This window comes from Mus caroli, chromosome 1 (assembly GCF_900094665.2).
Source record: "Mus caroli chromosome 1, CAROLI_EIJ_v1.1, whole genome shotgun sequence".
In the NCBI taxonomy this organism is placed as follows: Eukaryota; Metazoa; Chordata; class Mammalia; order Rodentia; family Muridae; genus Mus; species Mus caroli.
Window position 1 is genome coordinate 170,181,640 of NC_034570.1, and position 22,488 is coordinate 170,204,127.

Below are 22,488 nucleotides of genomic sequence, written 5' to 3' on the forward strand. Positions count from 1 at the left end.
ACACCGCATTAAAACCAAGGAGAGGTGGGTGTAGCGAACTTTATTGATGGTATTCAAGAGAGTAGGGAAGGTTCCCTAGGCTCCTCCTGTTACTATAGGGGTCTGGGGTGGAAATTGTGAGGGAGATGCTCAGTGTTGGGGCTGAGTTGGGATAGGGACTCCTCAGCAACTGAGGGCCTCTCTTTTGCTCTCAGTGTCCTTGCTCGGGTGGGTGGTCCAGGGTTTCTTACTCCTTGGAGGCCATGTAGGCCATGAGGTCCACTACCCTGTTGCTGTAGCCGTATTCATTGTCATACCAGGAAATGAGCTTGACAAAGTTGTCATTGAGAGCAATGCCAGCCCCGGCATCGAAGGTGGAAGAGTGGGAGTTGCTGTTGAAGTCACAGGAGACAACCTGGTCCTCAGTGTAGCCCAAGATGCCCTTCAGTGGGCCCTCAGATGCCTGCTTCACCACCTTCTTGATGTCATCATACTTGGCAGGTTTCTCCAGGTGGCACATCAAATCCACACCGGACACATTGGAGGTAGGAACACAGAAGGCCATGCCAGTGAGCTTCCCGTTCAGCTCTGGGATGACCTTGCCCACAGCCTTGGCAGCACCAGTGGATGCAGGGATGATGTTCTGGCAGCCCCACAGCCATCACATCACAGCTTTCCAGAGGGGCCATCCACAGTCTTCTGAGTGGCAGTGATGGCATGGACCGTGGTCATGAGCCCTTCCACGATGCCAAAGTTGTCATGGATGACCTTGGCCAGGGGGGTTAAGCAGTTGGTGGTGCAGGATGCATTGCCGACAATCTTGAGTGAGTTGTCATATTTCTTGTGGTTCACACCTATCACAAACATGGGGGCATCGGCAAAAGGGGTGGAGATGATGACCCTTTTGGCTCCACCCTTCAAGTGGGCCCCGGCCTTCTCCATGGTGGTGAAGACACCAGTAGACTCCACGACATACTCAGCACCAGCATCACCCCATTTGATGTTAGCGGGGTCTCGCTCCTGGAAGATGGTGATGGGCTTCCCATTGATGACAAGTTTCCCATTCTCGGCCTTGACTGTGCCGTTGAATTTGCCGTGGGTGGAGTCATACTGGAACATTTAGATCATGTAGTCGAGGTCAATGAAGGGGTCGTTGATGGCAACAATCTCCACTTTGCCATGTAGAGAGCAGATGGCAACCCTGGTGACCAGGCGCCCAATACGGCCAAATCCGTTCACACCAGCCTTCACCATTTTGTCTATGGGATGAGGCTGGCACTGCACAAGAAGATGCACTGTCTCTGGAACAGGGAGGAGCAGAGAGCTGCCTCTTTGAATTTTAATTTCTAGTGTAAATGAAGCCTGTAACAACGCCTACCTGACAGTGTTGTTATAAGGTTGACAATATGCAAATTGTTTTTCTCGTGTGTGTGTGTGTGTGTGTGTGTGTGTGTGTGTGTCTGTGTGTGTGTCTGTGTCTGTGCGTGTGTTAGAGGTAGGGAGGGATTGCTGAGACAGGATCTCAGATAGCCCAAGATGCTTTCAAACTCTTGATGTAGCTAATAATGACTTTGAACTTCTTATCTTCCTGCCTCCACCACTACAGTGCTGGATTACAGATTCGTGTCACTAGGCCAACAAGCCTGGTTTATGCAGTGCTGAGGATCAATCACAGGGCATAATGCTAGGAAGGCATTCTGTTACCCATACTATGTCCTTAGTCCTGTATACATATTCAAAATGTGCCTAAACCAGTGTCTGGAAATAGCAAACACTATGTCAAAGTGTTAACTTTTGCTTTACGTTGTGGGAGCCAGCTAGATTCTATGGTAGGATACAAAGCCCTCTGTGCTGACTTCCAATCTGGGGACTTAAACCCTGCCAAACCCCCTCAGTGTCATGGTTAGGACTATCGTCTGTCTCCCTTACATCCAAGCCAGAAGTTCCATCTCCATGTCCTGTCTGACAGCAGCTGACTGGCCAAGGATTACTCAGAGACTAAGGGCATGTTCCAGCAGCCTTCGTTTCTCACTAGGGAAGGTTGACTGACTCACCTACAAGAGACAATAGCAACCAGGAACAGCTTCTCAGGGGCTGGCAAGGTAGAGTTTTGTGGGAGCTTTGCTAGGCTCTTCAGTTGCTTCTACTGAGGCATTTATCACCTCTCAGATTAGACTTCAGAGATTGAGCAACTCCTCTTCCTGCCACTAGGGACCAAAGGAGGGAGTCTAGATAGAGGTGGCTTCTTTGTCTCAGGGTAATGCTAGAACACACACAAGACAGGCATCTTTATTCAGCCCCATTGAGGGTGAGAGGGAAACCAGATTCAAGCCTTTCAGGGTATGTTAAAAAAAATAAAACAAAAACAAAAAACAAAAACAAAACAAACCAAACCAGAAAGGACTTGTCTGATTCCAGGAATTCCTGGCTGGAAGGGCTCTTGGTTTCAAATTTGCTTGAGTCTTTTCCTGACCAAGCTGCAGGTTGCTTTGCTCACTTCAACGGTATTGTTACATAAACAAGTAAGCTGTCTGCTTGCTACAGGCGGTCAGGTTTTCCATCCGAGGTTTGGCTAATCAGGATATATGGGCGGATACAAGCTTAGGATTCTTAAATCTCCTAAGCCTCGCAGCTGTGTTCCCTGTTTCCACTAAACGCTAGAGTTTAAGATTTAGGGAATTATGCAAAACAGGCTTGCAGTGCCGGGTGGGGCTTAAGTGTGTGTGTATGGGGGCAGGGAGTGTCCCCCGCCCTCCAGTGTCGCCTGGTGCCCCCCCCCTTTTATTTGAGGGTGGAGTAGAACCCTTGAAAACGCAGGAGTAAATTCACAGGAGACTGAGCAAGTGGTTGAAGACATTGATCAGGCCTCAGCCCCAGGACTATGCTTTTTCTTAAAATAACTTTTTGAGAGTTGAGTGCAAAAATATGAGAACAGCATAGCCTCTGTGTGCGTTTATAGATAACTGCTTAACGCAGAGCTCCTTCACACATCTAGCCTACAAGACACTCAGCAGCTCACAGTCCAACCAGTCTTCCAAAATTCTACCCTGATGCATTAAAACCTGAAACTGTGCAAGGAAATGCCCCGCAATATATGCAATATACCTTGTAAAAAGTTGCCTATTGTAGTGTACAAGTACACCCCCTGCTTATGCAGAATATTACCCCTCTTTCAATGCTAGAAAAATCGCCCCTAGCAGCTTTGTTTAGCACAAACACTCAAAACTTTATTAAAAACAGTTTTCAAACGTAGCTTCATAAAACTAGACACCAGCAAACCTTGGTCGAGGGATGGAAAATAAATCGTATATCTTTAACCCGCAGAAGTTAAAGTCTTTTTTTTTTTTTTTTTTTTGTTAGCTAACAATGGAAACTTTTTTTTTAAGTGTTTCCCTCCCTCGGTTTGCCAAGCAATAGAAAAAAAAAAAAAAAGAAGAAAAGAAAAACTTGTTCCGCTGAGTTCAACCCCAGACAGGCTCACAACTTCCTTCCTGCTTTCCTCCCCCAAGCCCCCGCCTCTCTGCCTCCTCCCTCAACCCCCAACTTTTTTTTTTTAAATCTTACATTGAACAAACACTGAAGTAGCAGGGTGCAGACGCTGACAGCGGTAGTGTCTCCAACCAAGTACAGAGCAGCGCAGGGTCGGCCTGGCGGTGTCCCCTCCGGGATCGCCTAGTCCCTGCGCCGGTACATTCAGCCTCGTTGCACCCCACTTTTTCCGTCTTCCATAAGTTGTTGCGGAAACCCTTTGGGTGCTTTTTTATTTTTATTTTTTTTAAAAAAAACTTTAAGCCACCTGGTCTGTACGAGCCCGGAGTCCCCGGGGCATGTCGCCTGCACGGGACCTGGGAGTCTAAGCAATTGCAGGTAAGCGTGGCGGCTCCTTCCTGGCCCTCGTCTCTGAACCCTCTTTCCGCTCCATCTGTGCTGGGGTTCCTCTGGGTGTTCCGGGGTCCGAGCACAGCACTGAGGGGTGGGCTAGAACGACGGAGAAGGGAGGCTGATTTGGGACGGTAGCGTGGCGTAGCCTTGGGGGCAGAGGAGGCGATTCGACTTTCCCATCGCCTTCCGGGCCGCTGCGCCGCCACCACCTCCCCGGCGCGCTGCGGGCGTCTGGGGCTCGGCTTGCCCGGCGGCTCCGCTGGCGCCAGGCGAGGCTGCCCGGGATGCGCGAGGCCCTGCCCTCGGCCGGCCGCGCTGCTCCGGGGCTTAGCTTGCCGGACTCCGCAGGGCTGCAAATTCTCAGGCCTGCACAATTAGAAGGCCTCCGGGCTGCAACTGTGCAAGCAAGCCCAGAGTTCCTCCGAGGGGTGTGGGTCCCGGAGGGGGCAGCCGGGTCCTCGCTAACAGGATGCGCGCTGGGCTGAGTAGCTGCGGACATGCATCCCCCCCCCTCCCAAACACACACACACACACACACACACACACACACACACACACACACACTCACTGCAGGGTCTGAGGGGACAGTAGGGAGCCACCAGGATTGATTCCAGTGCTGGATACTGCAAAGTTTGCTCCCTGGCGCGCACGCGTGCCCACATTCACAAAACACACTTGTTTGGAGACAGACAGATATCAAGGCTAGTGCTGAAAAGTGCCTGGACTGCCCCACCCCCACCCCGCGCTCTTCCCGGCCTTTCATAGGCCGAGAGGCATAGCCCCAGACCAGGATCAGAAAGAAAACAGTGGGCACACAAGTCCCCTTCCAGGTCTCGGCTCCAGCAGCGGTTTGGGGAAGGCAGGTCCGGGTCAGGTTCCCTGTGACTTGGACTCTGATGTCCTGAGAGGGTGGAGCAGGGTTGCCTGTCATCCTCGACAGCCGGTGTTTGCTCTGGCCAAGGGAACCTGGCCAGTCTCGCGGAGGGAACCAGCGAGTTGCACCTCCTCCCTCGGCCATCCGCGTGGCTATCGAGACTAATTTCAGAATTTGGGATTCTAGGTGTTCTTGGAGTGTATCACAAGCTGGGGGAGGTGGACCACGGCCGGAAAATACCAATAGAGGCCATATCGAGGCGGCCCGGCTTGCCTCCTCACTGAGCATCACAATTCCTGTAGGCTAGACATCCAGGGGCACCCGTCCCCAGCAGATTGGGGTCCTGGGGCTCCCTTTGCTCTGTGCCCTCTGCGGGTGGGCTCTCTCCACCCCACCCCCTTGATGCCTTCGGGAATTCTGACTTTTCTCCTTGTGTCTCCACAGCCGCGAAATCGTTTATGGAGCTTGGGGCGGGGGTCGAGCCCGCGATTTTGCCCTGTGCCCGCCGCCTAGGCCATGCTGCTCCATCGGCGCGCAGAGCTACGGCCGCCGGGCCTCCTGGACTAAGCCGGGAGCCGCGGGAGGAGGAGGCGCCGGCGGTGGAGCGGGACGGAGAGCCGCGGCGGCGGGCGGACCCAGTACTATGGCTGTGTACTGCTATGCCCTCAATAGCCTGGTGATCATGAACAGCACCAACGAGCTCAAGAGTGGCGGCCCCCGGCCCAGCGGCAGCGAGACGCCCCAGCCCTCCGGGAGGGCCGCACTGAGCCCCGGCAGCGTCTTCAGCCCTGGGAGAGGCGCTTCCTTTCTCTTCCCCCCAGCAGAGTCGCTGTCGCTGGAGGAGCCCGGGAGTCCTGGGGGCTGGCGCAGCGGCCGGCGCAGGCTGAATAGTAGCAGCGGTAGCGGAGGTGGCAGCAGCAGCAGCAACAGCAGCAGCAGCAGTGGCGTGGGCAGTCCCAGTTGGGCTGGCCGCCTGCGAGGGGACGCGCAGCAGGTGGTGGCGGCCCGCATCCTCTCCCCACCTGGGCCAGAGGAGGCCCAGAGGAAGCTGCGGATTCTGCAGCGCGAGTTGCAAAATGTGCAGGTGAACCAGAAAGTGGGCATGTTCGAGGCGCAAATCCAGGCACAGAGCTCTGCCATTCAAGCGCCCCGAAGCCCGCGTTTGGGTAGGGCTCGTTCGCCCTCCCCGTGTCCCTTCCGAAGTAGCAGCCAGCCCCCCGGAAGGGTCTTGGCTCCGTGCTCTCCAAGTGAGGAACGGAGAACAAAGTCTTGGGGAGAACAATGTACAGAAACCCCAGATACCAACTCTGGAAGGAGAAGCAGACTCAGCACACACCCCTCGAAGGACAAGGAGGGAGTGGCCCCTCTTTTAGGCCCAGCCAGCCCGACCAGGTTAGGGACTCAGAGTCCATCTACTTCCGTAAGAATGGAAAGAGGTACCCCGGCCAGTCCCTGCTGTGGCTCACCCACACCCATGGAAACTGACAAGAGGGTTGCTCCCTCACTGGAGCGCTTTGGAACTAGCTTAACGTTGGCTACTAAAGTGGCAGCTTCAGCCGCATCCGCTGGACCACACCCTGGACATGATTCTGCCCTCATGGAGACAGACTGTGAGCTCGGGGGCATGCGCCCCTGGGAGGCCCAGATGGAGAGACGGGAGCAGTTTCTGGGCAGGGAGACCGGCTCAGCCCCAGAGCCTGTCCGGACCCACATGAGAGAACCCCCTGGAAGTGTGGGAAGAGGAATTCATTCTGTTGGTGGGCAGGGCTCCTGGACACCTGAAGTCATCAAAAGACCAGAAGAGAGGGCTGTGACTGCCCAAAGCTCAGAGCCCTCAGAGGACCCGAGATGGTCTAGACTGCCTGGAGACCTGGATTCCGTAGGACCTGAGAAGGGAGGAAGTAGGATCCCAGGGATGCGAGGGCCCCAGCAGACCCTGGACAGTGAGGGAGAAGGCTCTCCAGCACTGGGCTTGCTTGGGGGCAGCCAGGCAGCACAGCCAGGGGTTAGGGGTGTGGAGGAAGGAGTTCATTATGGCAGAATGCTGGAACCTTTACCACCTGGGGAAGTAACAACAAAATTGAAAGAACCCCAGTGCCTCCCCGGGGACAGGATGGGAATGCAGCCTGAGAGTTCCATAGTTTGGCCCAGTGCCTTGGAGGAAGCTCCCCTGATCTGGACACGTGACACGGGGGTACAGTCGAAGGGGGCTTGGGGAAGCCAGCTGCCAGACGGAGATGCTCACCCTAGCTGCCAAGAGATGCCCCCAGACCAGAAGGACAAGGCCTCCTTAAAAGAGGCCTGCAGCCCCAGCAACATCCCGGCCATCCCTGCAGTCATCATTACAGATATGGGTGCTCAGGAGGATGGAGGGCTAGAGGAGATCCAAGGAAGCCCTCGGGGTCCCCTGCCTCTGAGGAAACTGTCGTCCTCCTCAGCCTCCTCCACTGGCTTCTCCTCTTCTTACGATGACTCGGAGGAGGACATCTCCAGTGACCCTGAGCGCACGCTGGACCCTAACTCAGCCTTTTTGCGTACCCTGGACCAGCAGAAGCCCAGAGTGGTGAGTGTTGCCGCGCAAGCAGACCTTGGATGCTCCATGCATCATCCTAGTTTTCTTACTTTTTGCTGAGCGGGAAAGACCCTGAGCAGGGGTCTGGTAAAGTCACAATCTCTCTCTATAGGCGGGTTTGTTGTGGGCCAAGCACTCTGAAGACTGGGCAGTGAGTTTAAGTTGTTCTTACGGTACAGGTCTTTCAAAATGGGTCTGAAGGAACTTAAGATTTGTGTATGTCAACCATAATAAACCTTCCTAATTTCCAAAGCTGGTGAGCAGAGATGCTCCGCGTTGCTTTGACTTGATGGAGTGAAACACTTCATTTCATGGTTTATTCAGGCTGACAAAGATATCTATTGGCTTAACTCAGCCTCTACTCCTAGGCAGGAGTGTGAGTGATGAGATCCTGTGACAAGCCCCTGACCTCTGCAGATGTGGTTGTGTGGCTGATCTACGGTTTGAGCAACGATTGAGATCCACACATAAGTTAGGCAGCAGTTGGCTGTATCAGTGTCAGTCAACGTAACTAATATGCAGTGTGACGTGCGAGATAAATGGAAAAGTATCGTTTGAGCCAAGTAGATCTTTCATTTGACTTGAGTCGTCTGAGTTAGGCACATGGTGTCTCCTTAGGAGTGTAAGTTGGGACAGGTCCACTTCTGGTACATGTTTACATGTATGTTCGTTACACTAATGCTTGGTCTGTCTGAGGCAGTGGCAGATGCTCGTTCCGACTGTGTTGCTGATCTCATTTTTGGGCTGAGGTCAGTCTCTTTCAGAAGGTAATTGTTGAAGCTAGCTCTTCTAAAATGGGATGGCCTTTCTCTTGCCTCTCCATGGAGGATGGGGAATTTCCTTACCTGGCATGCAAGAGGTTGTAGGGCTTCCTTGTGGGGAAAGCCACAGGGTATTTTAACGGGTAGCCTTCTAGTTTCATCCTGAATGTGAGATTCCACCCATTTGTACCCCAGTAACTTTCTCCATCCTTCCTGGGTGTATTACAGTTCCACTCAACACACTTCACTAAGAAATTTTGGGCTCTAAAACACAATCCTTTCCAGCTTCCATTTCAGAAATCATGGTCTAGTTCTGAAGAGCAGCAATCTCTTTCTCTGTTTCCTGCTGGTAGTCTAGAAAGACAAATGTGTTTGCAAACAGGAGTCCTAATCAGTCTGTCGTTTGGGGGCCCGGACAGGGCTCCAGGCACCTTGCACCTGCTGCCAGTATTATCACCTTTAGAAAAAGGGCAGGCGGGCAGGCGGGCAGGCGGGCAGGCGGGCAGGCGGGCAGGTGGGCAGTCTGCCTCAGGGGACAGTGGTCACAGGGAAGCTGGGAAATGCATCTTTTTGAAGGTGAGGCTCAATTTCTCTGCCCTCTGCTCAGCAGTTACTTGTAAGTAAGAGAGGGTCTTCTCCCCGTTTGTTTTGAAACCCCAAAGCTGGGCTGGCACACCCAAATAGCCCTGAGTTGTTATGCAGTTTCCACTTGCCCTTTCTGTGGTGGCTGAGCAGCTCCTGCTGACTGCTTGCCAAAACGTCTTGTTTGGGAGTGAGTTAAAGGGGAGATAAATAATAACAGGTAACAGGTAAACTGGTTTTGTTGTTGTTGTTGTTGTTGTTGTTGTTTTTCTTCATTTGTCAGATTAAAAGCAGATAAGTAACCAGGGAGGAACTGGTAAGAGAGGCTCAGAGGTGAGATGCTGTTCACTCTACCTCCCGCCTTTGAACAGGTTCTTTTAGACACCCACAAAGTGGAGTTAGGGAGAAAGACACCACCAGCCTGCTTTGCTCTCTGAAGCGTGTGTGTGTGTGTGTGTGTGTGTGTGTGNGAGAGAGAGAGAGAGAGAGAGAGAGAGAGAGAGAGAGAGAGAGANAGGGGCAGAGAGACAGAATATGTGTGCTCGCGTGCGCATGCGCATTGGGGTTAGATGAGTGTGGGTAATCAACTGGAAATTATGGAATCCTAGGGACTTTTGCGCTTTGGTTGAGAGCTTGCACTATGAGCAGAGGTCTCTTTTTAGGCTAATCGTGATGGTGGAGCTTATCTGGCAAACTGTCTGCTCATTGGATCAAAAAAATCACTCATCCCCCGAGATTGCTATTTTGTCCGCAGAAGGCCAGACATCTTGATGGACCTGGGAGGCCTGTGGGCTGCCCGTTTGATGTTTGGTAGATGAAGTCTAAAGTGTCCCTGCCTGTGCTTCTCTAAACCCTTCTGCGTTCTCCTCGGACTCGCTTCTGTGTGTATGGCACCACTGCACGACCTCTGAGCACGTTCCCACTTGCCCACTTCGCCTCACACTCATGCTCGCCCTCGCCTTCGCATTGCTCGTACACACCAACACGTGCCTACACATGCTCACACTCAACTCCTGCCTGCCCCCTCACACCCATTCACTCAAACACGTAGGTTGGAAGTGGCATGTTCACACAACCAACCCCAGGCCTCTGAGCCAAACTAGATCCTGAGGATTTTTACCGCTGCCCCGCCTTCCCAAGTGCCCACTACGGCACACTGCCCCACACTGCCTCATGCCTGATTGGGTGTACAGGCAGAATGTGACAGCATATCTACGTCTTCAGGATCAGACACTTGGGATTTGCTTGGAAGGAACAATCATGCATCCTTCTGCAGCAGTTTAAATTCTGGCCCACTCACACTTCCTGTTCCCTGAGCTCTGAACAGAACCAAATGGCACTGAGCAAGGATGGTGCCCCCTTTCTACTTCCCCCATAGCAGAAAGCATTTATTTCTTATCCTCCTAGATCATTCTATTCAAGAGCCTGGGGCATTAAGATTCCAGGTAGAGAGTATAACATTACAACGCAGAAGCCTCTTAACTTATAAAATAGATTGGATTGGTTTGTTCCAAAATTCTACTATCAATAATGTGTATGCACAAAAAATGGAACAAGGGTCCAGAAAGATGGATCAGCAGGTAAAGATGCTACCAGGCTGAAGACCAGAGTTTGATACCCAGAACCTAAAGGGTAGAAGGAAGGAATTGGTTCTAGCAAGTCATCTATGGCATGCACGCCTATCTACCTACCCTCCCCCACATATACATACGCATGCACAAACACATGCACGCATGTATGCATGCAAAAATTCATAAAATAAAATGTAAAAAAAAAGTATATTAAAAAACTCCAAAACAGTGGTCTAATACCTGTAGACTATATAAGGGAGTAGACTATCAGAGAGCCTCTGCCTCCTGGTCTTTACTACTTTTAAGGGCCACTGGAATTTTGTTTCTTTGGACTTTATTGTGTGTGTGTGTGGGGGGGGGGAGTGTTATTGAGCAGTTTTGCTTCTTTTTAGTGAAGAATGAATTTGTAAACATAGCACAATTTAACCTGTTTGAGATGATTGTGTGTGTGTGTGTGTGTCTGTGTGTGTCTGTGTGTATATGTGTGTGTTGATTTTATGTTTGATTATCTAATAGCGAACACTTTTAAGTGGACACTTTAAAAGGTTTATTTGTGTGTGTGTGTAAACACAAGTGTGTGGAAATGCTTCCAGAGGTCAGGGCATGTGTGGGGTCCCTGGAGCGACTGTGAGTTGCCTGATTTGGGGATTGAGAAAAGAACTCCAGGTCTGCAGAAACCCCAAGTGCTCCTAGCTGCTGAGGCATCGCTCCAGCCTCTGGAAACTTTAGATGAGGATGCTGAAGGTTCAGATGTGGGGCTCAGATGGCACTTTCTGTTTCCCAAAGATGGGGGGCCCATCTGTCTGTCTTTCTGTCTGTCTGTCTGTCTGTCTGTCTGTCTGTCTGTCTTTCTCTCTTGGACACAGGGGATTCTAGATCTAGGGGCCCTGGAGTCATTTATCTGAGATCCTGGGAATTAATCTGACAAAAAAAAAAAAACCCTAAGATTCAAAAAGCAACAGGACCTGGGACACACACGGGAAGGCCCTGACTCTCTGGCACCATTTTCTCTTTCTCCATTGTGCATAATATGAGGATGATTCAAGGGGGTCCACCTCACCCCAACTTTCTGCAAATACTTAATTCTAGATACCCACAGCTCTATACTTGGTGGGTGTGAAGCATGGGTCAACATGTTTGGCGATGTGACAAAGGATCCTTTGACATGGGCCATGACATTAAGGTCCAAACCAGGCACCTTTAAATGTATGCTTTTATTGAAGCCCGTTGACTGATGGTCCTGTCTCTCTTCCTCCCTTTACCAGAAGATAGGCTCTTTGTAACTTCACATTGAAAAGGAAAAAAAAAAAAGAAAGAAAAAAAAACCAAATAGATAAAAACCAACCAATCAACGAACCAGACAACCATAATCACCGTCAGAACAAAGCGACAGCACCACAACTGAGGTTTTCATCGTAATCACTCAGATCTTAGGGAGTCTTCTGATAGGACGCCATAGCTTTAACCCCAAGGAAAGTGTAACAGCTACAAATAAAAAGAACATAACTCCCCATCCTACCCCGCCCCAGATGTATATGTTTGGAAACAGGCTTTGTGACACAGAGCCAAAATGTCCCTTCAAAGCATTGTCTTATCAGAGATGAAGTCTTTCTTTCATTAAATGGATAGGGAGGAAGAAAGGTGGACCCTCCGACATCACTTTTCATGAGAACGTTTACACTCTGCAAAAATACGTTTTGAGACATACCTTGCCTTTAGGTTTAAATACAAAAATAGGAAGCCTATCAGCTGTCGATTGCAGGGAAATGGATTTCAAGTATGGCAAACCTCATCCTCAGAGCTCTGTTTGTAAGAGCTGACTTGCTACCAAGTCACCTTTCGGACTTTGTTGGTACATGCTTGCTAAATGTAGTTATAGATTAGATTCATTTTCTATAGTTTATTTAAATCCCCAGGGGTACTGATAACATTATTTAGATTTGTTTTATTTTGCCTGGTACCAACTTAGTCACCTAAAGGTAGATTTTTTTTTTTTTTTTAAGAACTAAGTGGAAAGAATTTTATCTTGCGGAAAAACCTCTGTAGATTTTAGATAATCAACAGGCGATTCAGAATTAACTCAAGAATTCTTTTAAATTACCTTGTGAAGCCAGGTGTGATGGTGTGTGCCTGTAATGTCAGCACACACCCACCCGGGCTGACCCTGAAGAATTTCCAGTGTGACGTCAGCCTGGACTGTATAGCTCGCTCCTATCTCAAAACTAAGCAAATAAATAAATTGCACTGTGGTCACGTTATCAGTGTGGAGGAATCTATATGGGTTTGGTTATAGGAGCTGACAGCTTGGCATTGAAAATATGTAGGCTGTGCTCTAGGCTCCATGAGAAACATGGTTTGCTGTGATTGTGTGTGTATGTGTGTGTGTGTGTGTGTGTGTGTGTGTGTGTGTGTATGTGTGTGTGGTGTGACTCCTTTATTTTCTTATGAATCAGAGGAGGGCATTGCTTCCCACCAACTGTAAACTCTCTGATTTTACAAAAAGTTTGCTAGAGTTCCACCTGCCCCTTGAGGATTTTACGGGACCTTGAGAGTGTCGTATGGTCAGCCATCTACTCTTAACTCCCTGACCCAACTAATGATGGGCCTGCAGGTGGTCTCAGGAGCCTGAGCAGAGCCTTGCTTTTCCCTTAAGAACCACAGAGAGTGTCCATCTGACTGTGGATGGCCATCTTGGAAGTCTGGAAGGATCAGCAGCCTTGGTCTCCAGGTCCCAGCCCAGGTCAGCCCTGACTGGTGGTACAGTTCTGCCTCTGGCCTCAAGCTGAGACCCTCCTATTTATCTTGTCATCTTCTCACCAAGCCTTCCCACTCTGTCCCGTTTTACCGGTGGGCACAGTAGCTCTAACCCATTTTTCAGGTGAACTATTGGTATAAAGACAGCTTAAGTCTCCTTTGCTGGAAGACAAGGCATACAAGCATATGTGATCTCATTTTATGTTTTTATATTAAAAATAGCAAAATGATTTCTCCTGGTTCCATATTGAACATTGTCTGCATATCCCGAAGATTGTATGCATAGTCAGGGAAGCAGTAGAGTTCTTTTTCTCCAAGGTCACATCTTATAGAAGAAAAACCATGGCCTGGCACATGTTCAACATTGTCATGGGACCCATGTTCACATCCACAAATGAGCTTCTTCTTAAAACTTTTTAAAATTAATTTTATTTAAAAAAAAAACAATTTTATTTTTTACTTATTCATTTTGCATCCCTCTTACTGCCCTTTCCCTGTCATCCCTCCCCATCCCCTTCTCCTCTGAGCAGATGGGGCCTTCTCTGGGTATCCCCCTACCCTAGCACTTCAATTCTCTGCAAGGCGTTTCCTCTCCCACTGAGGTCAGACAAGGCAACCCAGCTAGTAGAACATATCCCACATACAGGTAACAGCTTTTGGGAAAGCCCCCACGCCAGTTGTTCGGGACCCACATGAAGACCAAGCTGCACATCAGCTACATATGTGCGGGGAGGCCTAGGTCCAGCCTGTGTATGTTCTTTGGTTGGTGCTTCAGTCTCTGAGAGCCCTGGGTCCAGGTTAGTTGACTCTGTTGGTTTTCCTGTGGAGTTCCCATCCCCTTCAGGGCCCGCAGTCCTTCCTCCTATTCTTCCATAAGAGTCCCCAAGCTCCATCCACCGTTTGGCTGTGTGTCTGTATCTGTCTGAGTCAGCTGCTGCTGGATAGAGCCTCTCAGAGGACAACTTTCTCCTGTCTGCAAGCAGAACAGAGTATCATTAATAGTGTCAGGGACTGGTGCTGGCCCATGGGATGGGTCTCAAGTTGGGCCGGTTTCACAAGGCTTCTTATTTGATACAATTGTGTAGTGGATGGTTCAGGGGAGACTGCTCTGGCAGTTCCTACTTAAAGGATGGAACTTCTAGGGTTTGTTCCTTACTCACTTTTAAAGATTCTACTTCAAAAAGCTGGCTTAGTGGGTAAGGCACTTGCTGTGCAAACCTGAAGACCCGAGTTCAATCCCTGGAACCTTCATAATGGCAGAAGGAGAGAATCAACCATGCACAGTTGTTATCTGGCTTCCACATACATGCTGTGCCACGCATACGCATTCATACACATCACGTGTGTGCATACAACAACAACAATAAAATAACATGAAAAGTAAAGTATTTGCTAAATGAGAGAGGGAGGGGAAAAGTATCTATTATCTATCCATTGGAAAAGTGTTGACCTGTCTTGGAAGTGCATGAAGAGAAAATTGCACAGTAAAGGCAAGTTCATTGCTGATCTCCTAAGCCCTGATGCTGCAGGGATAAGCAAGCTAGACTTGGGTTTGGAATGTCGGGGCCACACATGGTCTGTAAACCACTGGAGAACTAGCGAGAGTTGGGGCAGCCTTATGGAGTGGTGAGAGTTCCATCCCACAGTGTGATAAAGTGTCCTGTGTAGTGTCACAGAGTAGTGGCTCAGTGAAAAAAGAGACAGCATTGTTGGAAGATTGTGAGTGCTGCAGAGGCAGGGGGAAACGGGATTCTGTGTAAGAAAGCCTCCTTAGCATCTCCAAGACCTCACTGACCACTTTCACCCTGACACACTCCTTCAGAACAATTTGCCTCCGGCTGAAAGGCTAACATCAAAAGTTTTCCAAAGACTGGAATTCCCCAGCTGCTGTGCACTTGGTGTCCCTTGGTGTGGCTTTGATGTCTACTTAGAAGAAGGCTGGTCTTAGCTTCCACTTCAGTCCTAGTACCTACATGCAGGGTTGGGAATTTCTTTGAGGGTTGGGGCTCAAAAGAGAAGGTCTGTGTAGACCTTGGTCCACAGAAGAGCCTGCTCTACATGGTTGTCAGGGAACGAGGTCAGCTTGATACATGTGTGTAGTGGATGGTTCGGGGGAGACTCCTCTGACAGTTCCTACTTAAAGGATGGAACTTCTAGGGTTTGTGCAGCAAGATCTGGTTCAGGATTTCCATTTCCTTAGCCAGCAACTCTCAGACATGTTTCTCAATAATTCTAAGAAGAATTCATAGCTTTCCCCCTATTTATATTTTGGACAGTATATTAATTTGATAACATGTGATAGAAGCTCATTCAACAAAAGGTATCTCTCTCTCTCTAGGACACTAGCCAGCACAACTTAAATTTTTTTCCTTGAAAGTTTGATTTCTCTCATTTTCGACCAGCTGTCAAGTTTTCTGAGTAACAGTGGCAGGGGATGTGCTTGTCCAACATGCTGAAAGTCACACACACACACACACACACACACACACACACACACACACACGAGAGAGAGAGAGAGAGAGAGAGAGAGAGAGATCAGCAAATGCTTGACTGAACTTAATCCCTGCGACCCATGGAAGCATAAGAGCTAATGGCTTTCACAAAGCTGTCCTCCGACCTCCTCACGTGTGCCATGATATGTGTGCATAAAGAAAATGAAAATAAGAAAAGGAGTTCTAAAATAGGCAAAAAGTTGGAGCTACTTAGGAGATTAGCAGCAGAATCAATCTCTTTGGTGCCAGGATGGAAATTTAGGACTTCAAGCATGCTATGCAGTCAGCTGAAGGGCTAGGGCTGCAGACCCTCTTCTTCCTCTTCCTTCTCTTCTTCCTCTTCTACCTCTTCTTACCCTTCTTCCCCTTCTTCCTCCTCTTCGTCTTCATCTTTGTCTTCATTTTCCTCCTCCTCTTTCTCCTCCTCCTCCTTTTCTTCTTCTTCTTCTTCTTCTTCTTCTTCTTCTTCTTCTTCTTCTTCTTCTTCTTCTTCTTCTTCTTCTTCTTCTTCTTCNTCTTCTTCTTCTTCTTCTTCTTCTTCTTCTTCTTCTTCTTCTTCTTCTTCTTCTTCTTCTTCTTCTTCTTCTTCTTCTTCTTCTCTTCCTCCTCCTCCTCCTCCTCCTCCTCCTCCTTCTCCTTCTTCTCCTTCTTTTTCATTTTGAGGCAAAGTTTCAACTGAGTTGGCTGGGTCGGCTTTGGCTCCATCACATAGTCCAGGCAGGCCTTGAATTTGAGATGCTCTTACTTCAGTCTCTCTAGTAGCCATGATTATAGGCCTGAGCTATAATGTATTATGTATGGCCAGAGCTAGTGAGCCCTGGTTACTATTCATTCTTGTGTGTGAGTTCATCCAGGGTGGGAGGCGGGTGTGTTTTTATTTCCCCATCTCTGAATGAGCAGGAACTGGTTCAGGCATGCTGGGTGGTAGAGCTTAAGTGTCACCACCCTCCTGGAAGCCCTTGGAGCTTGCTGTTAGCCTGTTTATCTTTCTTTTCACTCTTGCGGTGAGATTTGGATAGAAAGGGAAAATGAAATGATAGAGAACAGCAAGCACAGACGTGGAGATTATTTCCGCTGACCTCTGACCAAGATTAGGGCCGGCCTAACCCAGAGATGGTACGTGCTGATGCAATGCACGGGGCTGGTCCTCCTCCCGAAGGTTAGCCCTCTTCCTTACTTAACTGTCTTAAAGGGATCTCCGCATCCTGCCCTCCCTTCCTCCAACCTATTTAATCAGAACCAATGAATAATTATACTGCTTTCCCAAGATGCCACTCTGCATTGCATATGGCTAGTGCTTAGTGTTTTTGTGCCCTGATGTGGAATGTTCAGCCTGCTTCAGTGGTTGGGGGGGGGGGTTAGAAGTGTGGGTGTGGGTCTAGAGGGGTGTGAGTCGATTGGCTAGTGCCTGGCCATCTACCCCACTGGCTCTGCAGTCTCTCTTTGGTATGCCTTGAGCTGGTTAGCAGGACCTGGGCAATCACAAGGGAAGTCACTGCACCCCCTGGGCAGCTCCCAGCAAGTGTTTTTTCCAATTTCTGCTGACATTCTTGCCAGGCTCAGGACCATTTGTTTTCCTCCTTGCTATGGCGATTGATGACGGGGTTGTGAAATGTATAATTGGGCAGCCTCTCCTCTAAGTGTTTCTTCCCCAGTTCTGTTGGAGCTGGTGTTTGTCTAATCCCCTGCTGATACACACGTGGGTACTCACTTCTGAGCTAGCATCTAAGTGGCAGATTTAGTAACATAGGCCTCCCCAGCTGTGGGGACAGGGTGCTGGCCCTGGGGGGTGGGTGGGGGGTGCCAGGAACGTGGGAGTATTACTTCTGTAACCCTTATCTCACCCGAATCTGGTAGCAGGAAGCTGGAGAAAGGCCTGTGTGCTGCAGTGACTTACAGTTTAATCTCCTAACCATGCCAAATGGAAAATCCAGCTGCCTGCCAGTGGCTTAGGAAATGGCCAGAAGATTTTGTCAGGGTCAGATAATCCCGAGGCACAGATCACTGAGCTGAGGGTAGGGAAAACACACTGGCATTGTGTGTTAAAGCTGGAAGGACCGGGAGGGCACAATAGGGTTGAGAATCTGTTACAAAGGCCTGTAAGGTAGTTGCTGTGTGACCTATGAGAGCCGCGTCTGTAGGAGGTGGCTGAACCATCCTCCCCTTCTTGTTTTTGTTTGCTTGCTCGTCTGTTTTTTGAGGTGCTGTCTTGTAGCCCAGGTTAGTCCTCCTTCTTCCACCTCCTAAGTGCTGGGATTACAGTATGAACCACAGCATCCTGGTTTCCTTCCCTCCTCCTCCTCCTCCTCTTCCTTATCCTCCTCCTCCTCCTTCTCCTGGTCCTCCTCCTCCTCCTTATCCTCTTCCTCCTCCTCCTTCTCATCTCCCTCCTCCTCTTCCTCCCCCTTTCTTTTCTTTCTCCTTCTCCTTCTCTTTCTCCTCTTTGGCCTCCTCCCCTTCCTCTTCTTCCTCCTCATCCTCCTCTTCCTCCTCCTCCTCCTCCTCCACCTTTCTCATTGTCATCTCAGTCGCCACAGCAGGAACCACTTCCTAGTGCTGTCTTGCTAGTTCCAAGCAATCTGGAAGCCCCTTGTCAGTGGTCCTCTGAGCGCTGGGTAAGCCCTAGGGCTGGTTTGGTAAACTGGAAACATTAGTGGTTCCTGACCTCAAAGAGGGTACATATTCTTTCCTTCCTAAATTAGTTTTAATTTTGATTACTGTGACACTGCTTTTATAGCTGTCTCAAAAGAGGAATGAGCCAGTGCAAGCGTTCTTACTGGGTGCTGCTTAATGAGAACTTCCAAGGCTGTGACAGAGACATTCATTCTGTCCGCAGCAGGGCTGGTTCTGACACGGGCTCAGTAGGGAGCAAGGACTACGGAATGAATAGACACCCTGTTTCCTCTTCAGCTGGACTATAGTTACCTTATGCATGAGCCCCTATCCTGGCCAGAATCCCCAGGGTTCACAGACTCCTCAGGCTAGGTTCCCTCATCGGTGGGACATGAACATCAGGGACACAGCAGAAGGCCGTAGAAAGTGAGATATCACAAAACACAGTCTGAGAGAAATCCAGACTTCAGTTTTCTGTTTGCTTTTTGAGACAGGGTTTCTTTGTGTAGCCTTAGCTGTCCTGGAACTCACTCTCTAGACCAGGCTGGCCTCGGACTCTGAGAAGCGCCTGCCTCTGCCTCCTGAGTGCTGGAATTAAAGGGTGGCTTGAGTGTCCAGGTGCTGTGCTGGGTACTTCAGTATAATTGTCTCGGGTTGTGTCTGGCAATTTCTGCATCTCCTCTCATGGATCTGAGTCTTCTCTCCAGTGGCTGCCCAAATAGTTGGCAGTTACACAGAATTCCCGTTGGCTGGTACCTATCCTGGAGGGACGGGTTTGATTGATCCTGCCATTGGCCAAGCACATTCATTAAGTATGAGTTAATGAATAAAGATTCAGCGTAGGCGTGTGAAACTCAGGAAGCTTGGTTGGATTTAGACGGCCACCATTGGGTACGGACGAAGCACGGGGTAAAGGGTTAATGAATTGTTATGTCTGTTGGAAGCCTGAAGCAGAGACTGTCCAGGATTCAAAGGTTCTGTGAGACCCTCTTCCCTAAGACTGGCTGGGTGTGTGTAAATCCACACAAAATGGCACCTCAGCTGATGGAAGCTGTGGGACTGGGTTGTTCTCTTATACCTGGGAGGTTAAAGTGGAGTCAGGGCTCTCCATACCTCATGTCAGTTGATCAGAGGGACACAATCTGGAAGGAGAGAGGGGACTTCTGCTCAACAAATGTCACAAAGCCTAATCTATGAAGAAACCCAAGGGAGTGGGTTACAGCTGACCTGATAGAAAGTAACCGGCCATTCTCTGGGTTGAAGCCAACTAAACTCTCTCATTTACTAATCATGTGATCTCAGAGAAACATCTTAACCTTTCTTTCCTTCTTCCTTTTCTCTTTTTCTTTCTTTCTTTCTTTCTTTCTTTCTTTCTTTCCTTCCTTCCTTCCTTCCTTCCTTCCTTCCTTCCTTCCTTCCTTTCTTTCTTTCTTTCTTTCTTTCGTTCTTTCTTTCTTTCTTTCTTTCTTTCTTTCTTTCTTTCTTTCTCTCTTTTGTTTGTTTTATTTTTTTCAAGACAGGGTTTTTCTGTGTAGCTATAGACCAGGTTGGCCTCGAACTCAGAAATCTACCTGCCTACCAAGTGCTGGGATTAAAGGCGTGCGCCACCACTGCCCTGTTCATCTTAGCCTTTCAATACCTCAGTTCCATCATCCATAGAATGGGATGGACAGTTCCCTAGCAAGGTTCTTGGGTCTTCTGTGAGGGGACATTTGAAGTGCCTAGCAGGCCATCTGGACACAAAGCACAATACTTAGTGACCCTGTGCCTCAGCAGCAGCAGTGGCACCACCTCTCAGCCTCATCCTGGGCCTGTAACCACCACCATCTGATTCCCTTTGAAATGAAGCAGGATGTCCAGGAATTATTTCTATTTTGGGCACTTCTCTCCTCTAAGAAATATAGGGGTTCAGGAGCTCTGATGCTGATATTTACAAAAAGCCCATGCTGGAGCAGGCAGACTCTGTGACACAGAAGAAAGTGGTCTTTCAGAGAACGCAGAGCTTGAGCCAGCCAGACCCAAATGCTGAGGATCTGAGTCTGTTTCCACACCTCTACCAGGAGGGTAACGGCCTTCTTGTGGGATGTGAAGAGAGATGGTGGGATTCAAGACAATGCAGGATGGCCCGGAGACAGAGGGATTCCTCCTGTCACTCTATCACTGAGCTGTGCTTCAAAGGGGTCCCCAGCTCAGCATCAAGTGTGTCCTGCATCACCCAGCATCTCAGGTGCAGGACAAGGTAGACAGTAGGATTTACATTGTCAAGGAGGTCCCTGACTTGTAGGCGAGGCCTCATCTTGTTACTAGGACTCAGAATGTGACGTTTTGCAAACAATCCTCTGTATTCAGCTGCTGCCACAGGGTATCTGGTTACTGGCCCTGGGGACTAACCTATTTATTCTGTCTTAGAGGTGGAAGGTGGCTAATGTAGCACTGGCACAAAAATCCTGGAGTCTGGGGGTTTGGGGGGCACACCCCTTCCTTGCTCTCCCCTCAATATTCAGCATTCTTCATGTCTCTTAGAGTCTCCATAGTTCGTGAACACAAATGCTGAAGTATAGGTGTGCTGTAGTGTGGTGGTGGCAGGGGGGCATGTGTGCTTGCATCTGTGTATGTCATGTGCAGATGAACTGGCTTTGCAGCGTGTCTGTTAAAATAAGCCCTTCTGAGTTACAGGTGCTTTCTTTAACTGAAGACAGGCTGATGCTTGACATCTATACATTTCACTAGGCCTTGGAACCAGGAAGCTGTGATCTGTGCAGTTCACTTTACACGGCTCTGCCCTGCTCCTTCCAGGACTCCCTAAGTTCTGGGGCTGCTCTTTGCCATCAGCCATGGTCTAGGATGGTGGAGATGTGAGAAAGACACTTGTGATGCTAACTCTTAGGAGGCCAAGAGAACCTTGTGAAGGTCTACAGGGCCCTGTCTGTTGGAGGCACTGAACTCATTGTTTGGGTGCTGTGTGTCTCAGGCCTAGCTGGCATGCACATCTATGCCCTCTTCACACTCCTTCTGTCATGGACAGGATGGGGGGCGGGCTGATGTCCTGGAGGAAGGAGACCATAAAAGAGCTTGTTAGCATTACAGGCAGGTGATTAGTTTTAATTTCAAGTGAGAGCCTTCTGGGGCAGCATCTGGGATACTGTTTACCTTGTGGTATCGCACACTTCATTAACAGCCAGATCTCTCTAGGAAGCCATCTCCTGCCTCGCCTCCCGCGGTTTGCTGGGTTTAGCTACACCAACTCCTGTAAGGCTAGCACTGGAGTGTGGCTCAATAGCAAAGTGCTTGCCTAGCAGGTTGGAAGCCCTGGGCTCATCTACAGCCTTGAAGGAGAAACATTCTTGCTGATGTTCAAGCCTGATCCCCTGGTCTGTTACGGTTGACCTCAAAGACCAAGGTGCTTTGGGATGACAGGAAGGACTTCTGGAACGTAGGTGAAGATGGTGAGACCTAAGGACTCACGGGTTAGCTTGAGGGGGCAGTGCCCTGAATGGACCGTGTGGTGGGTTGCTGGAGACCACTCTTTTGACTGTAATTTGGGAACATGTGACACTGGTTTTGGAAATAGTTCAGTGTGACTTTGGAATGTAAGCCCCAAATATAGGTTTAAAAGTGGATGGTGGGCTGGGGAGATGACTCAGGTGCTGAGGCGTTTGCCTTATGAGGAAGGAATTTGATCCCCAGTGATCATTCGGGAAGCCATGCGTAGTGATGCATGCTGGGAATTCCAGTGCTGAGGAGGGTAAACCCCCGGGTAGATCTCTGGGGGTTGCTGGTCAGCCAGTCCAGCACATCGGTGGGTACCAAGCCAAGTGACAGACCCTGTCTCAAACAACAAGGAGTATGGCACCTGGGAATGATATCCAAGGCTATCCTCTGACATGCATGTGTGCTTGTGCACATTGGCGCATACACACACGTGTGCACACACACACACACCTGTGACACATAAAAATGGGGTGGAAGTAACTTGGGTGCATTTCTTATGGAACTCACTGGGAATCATAATTTCCCTAGGGTTAAATGTGTTGGATACAGGGAGACATGGTTGGAGTTCAGGGAGATGGCTCAGAGAGCAGAGCTGATTGTTGCTTAGGTAATACTATATCTAAGGAAGAACAGCGTGTGTTCGTGGCTGCTCCCAGCAGCATTCGAGTCAGGCTCAGGATCAGCTTTCTGTTCCTGGAGGTGGAACACGGAGGACTTTTCCTCCCAGATGGATGTATCTTTGTTTAATAATATGGACTCAGTGGATGCAACTATAGCAAAGGGGACCTAGGGAAACTACCCTAAACAGATGCTCAGACAGAACCAGGCTCTGAGTGGATGACAGTGGCATCTCCAGATACTCATTCTGTAGCCCCACCCTCAGGGACTCTGCCTGCTGCAAAGAGAGAGGATGGTA

At 49.4% G+C, this 22,488-nt stretch overlaps 1 protein-coding gene and 1 pseudogene across 1 annotated transcript in view; one reads left to right on the forward strand and one right to left on the reverse strand.

Annotated features, from left to right (window-relative positions):
* Nucleotides 1-226: 226 nt before the first annotated feature.
* On the reverse strand, nucleotides 227-1,233 carry LOC110289817 (annotated as a pseudogene).
* A 2,303-nt stretch (nucleotides 1,234-3,536) lies between these two features.
* The window catches only part of Itpkb (inositol-trisphosphate 3-kinase B), a 94,934-nt gene continuing 75,982 nt past the window's right edge, over nucleotides 3,537-22,488 (forward strand). Inside the window, exons 1-2 of the mRNA XM_021156196.2 lie at nucleotides 3,537-3,846; nucleotides 5,180-7,298. Of these exons, the coding sequence (XP_021011855.1) occupies nucleotides 5,379-7,298 (1,920 nt within the window). The 5' untranslated portion in view covers nucleotides 3,537-3,846; nucleotides 5,180-5,378. The remainder of the gene's footprint in view (nucleotides 3,847-5,179; nucleotides 7,299-22,488) is intronic.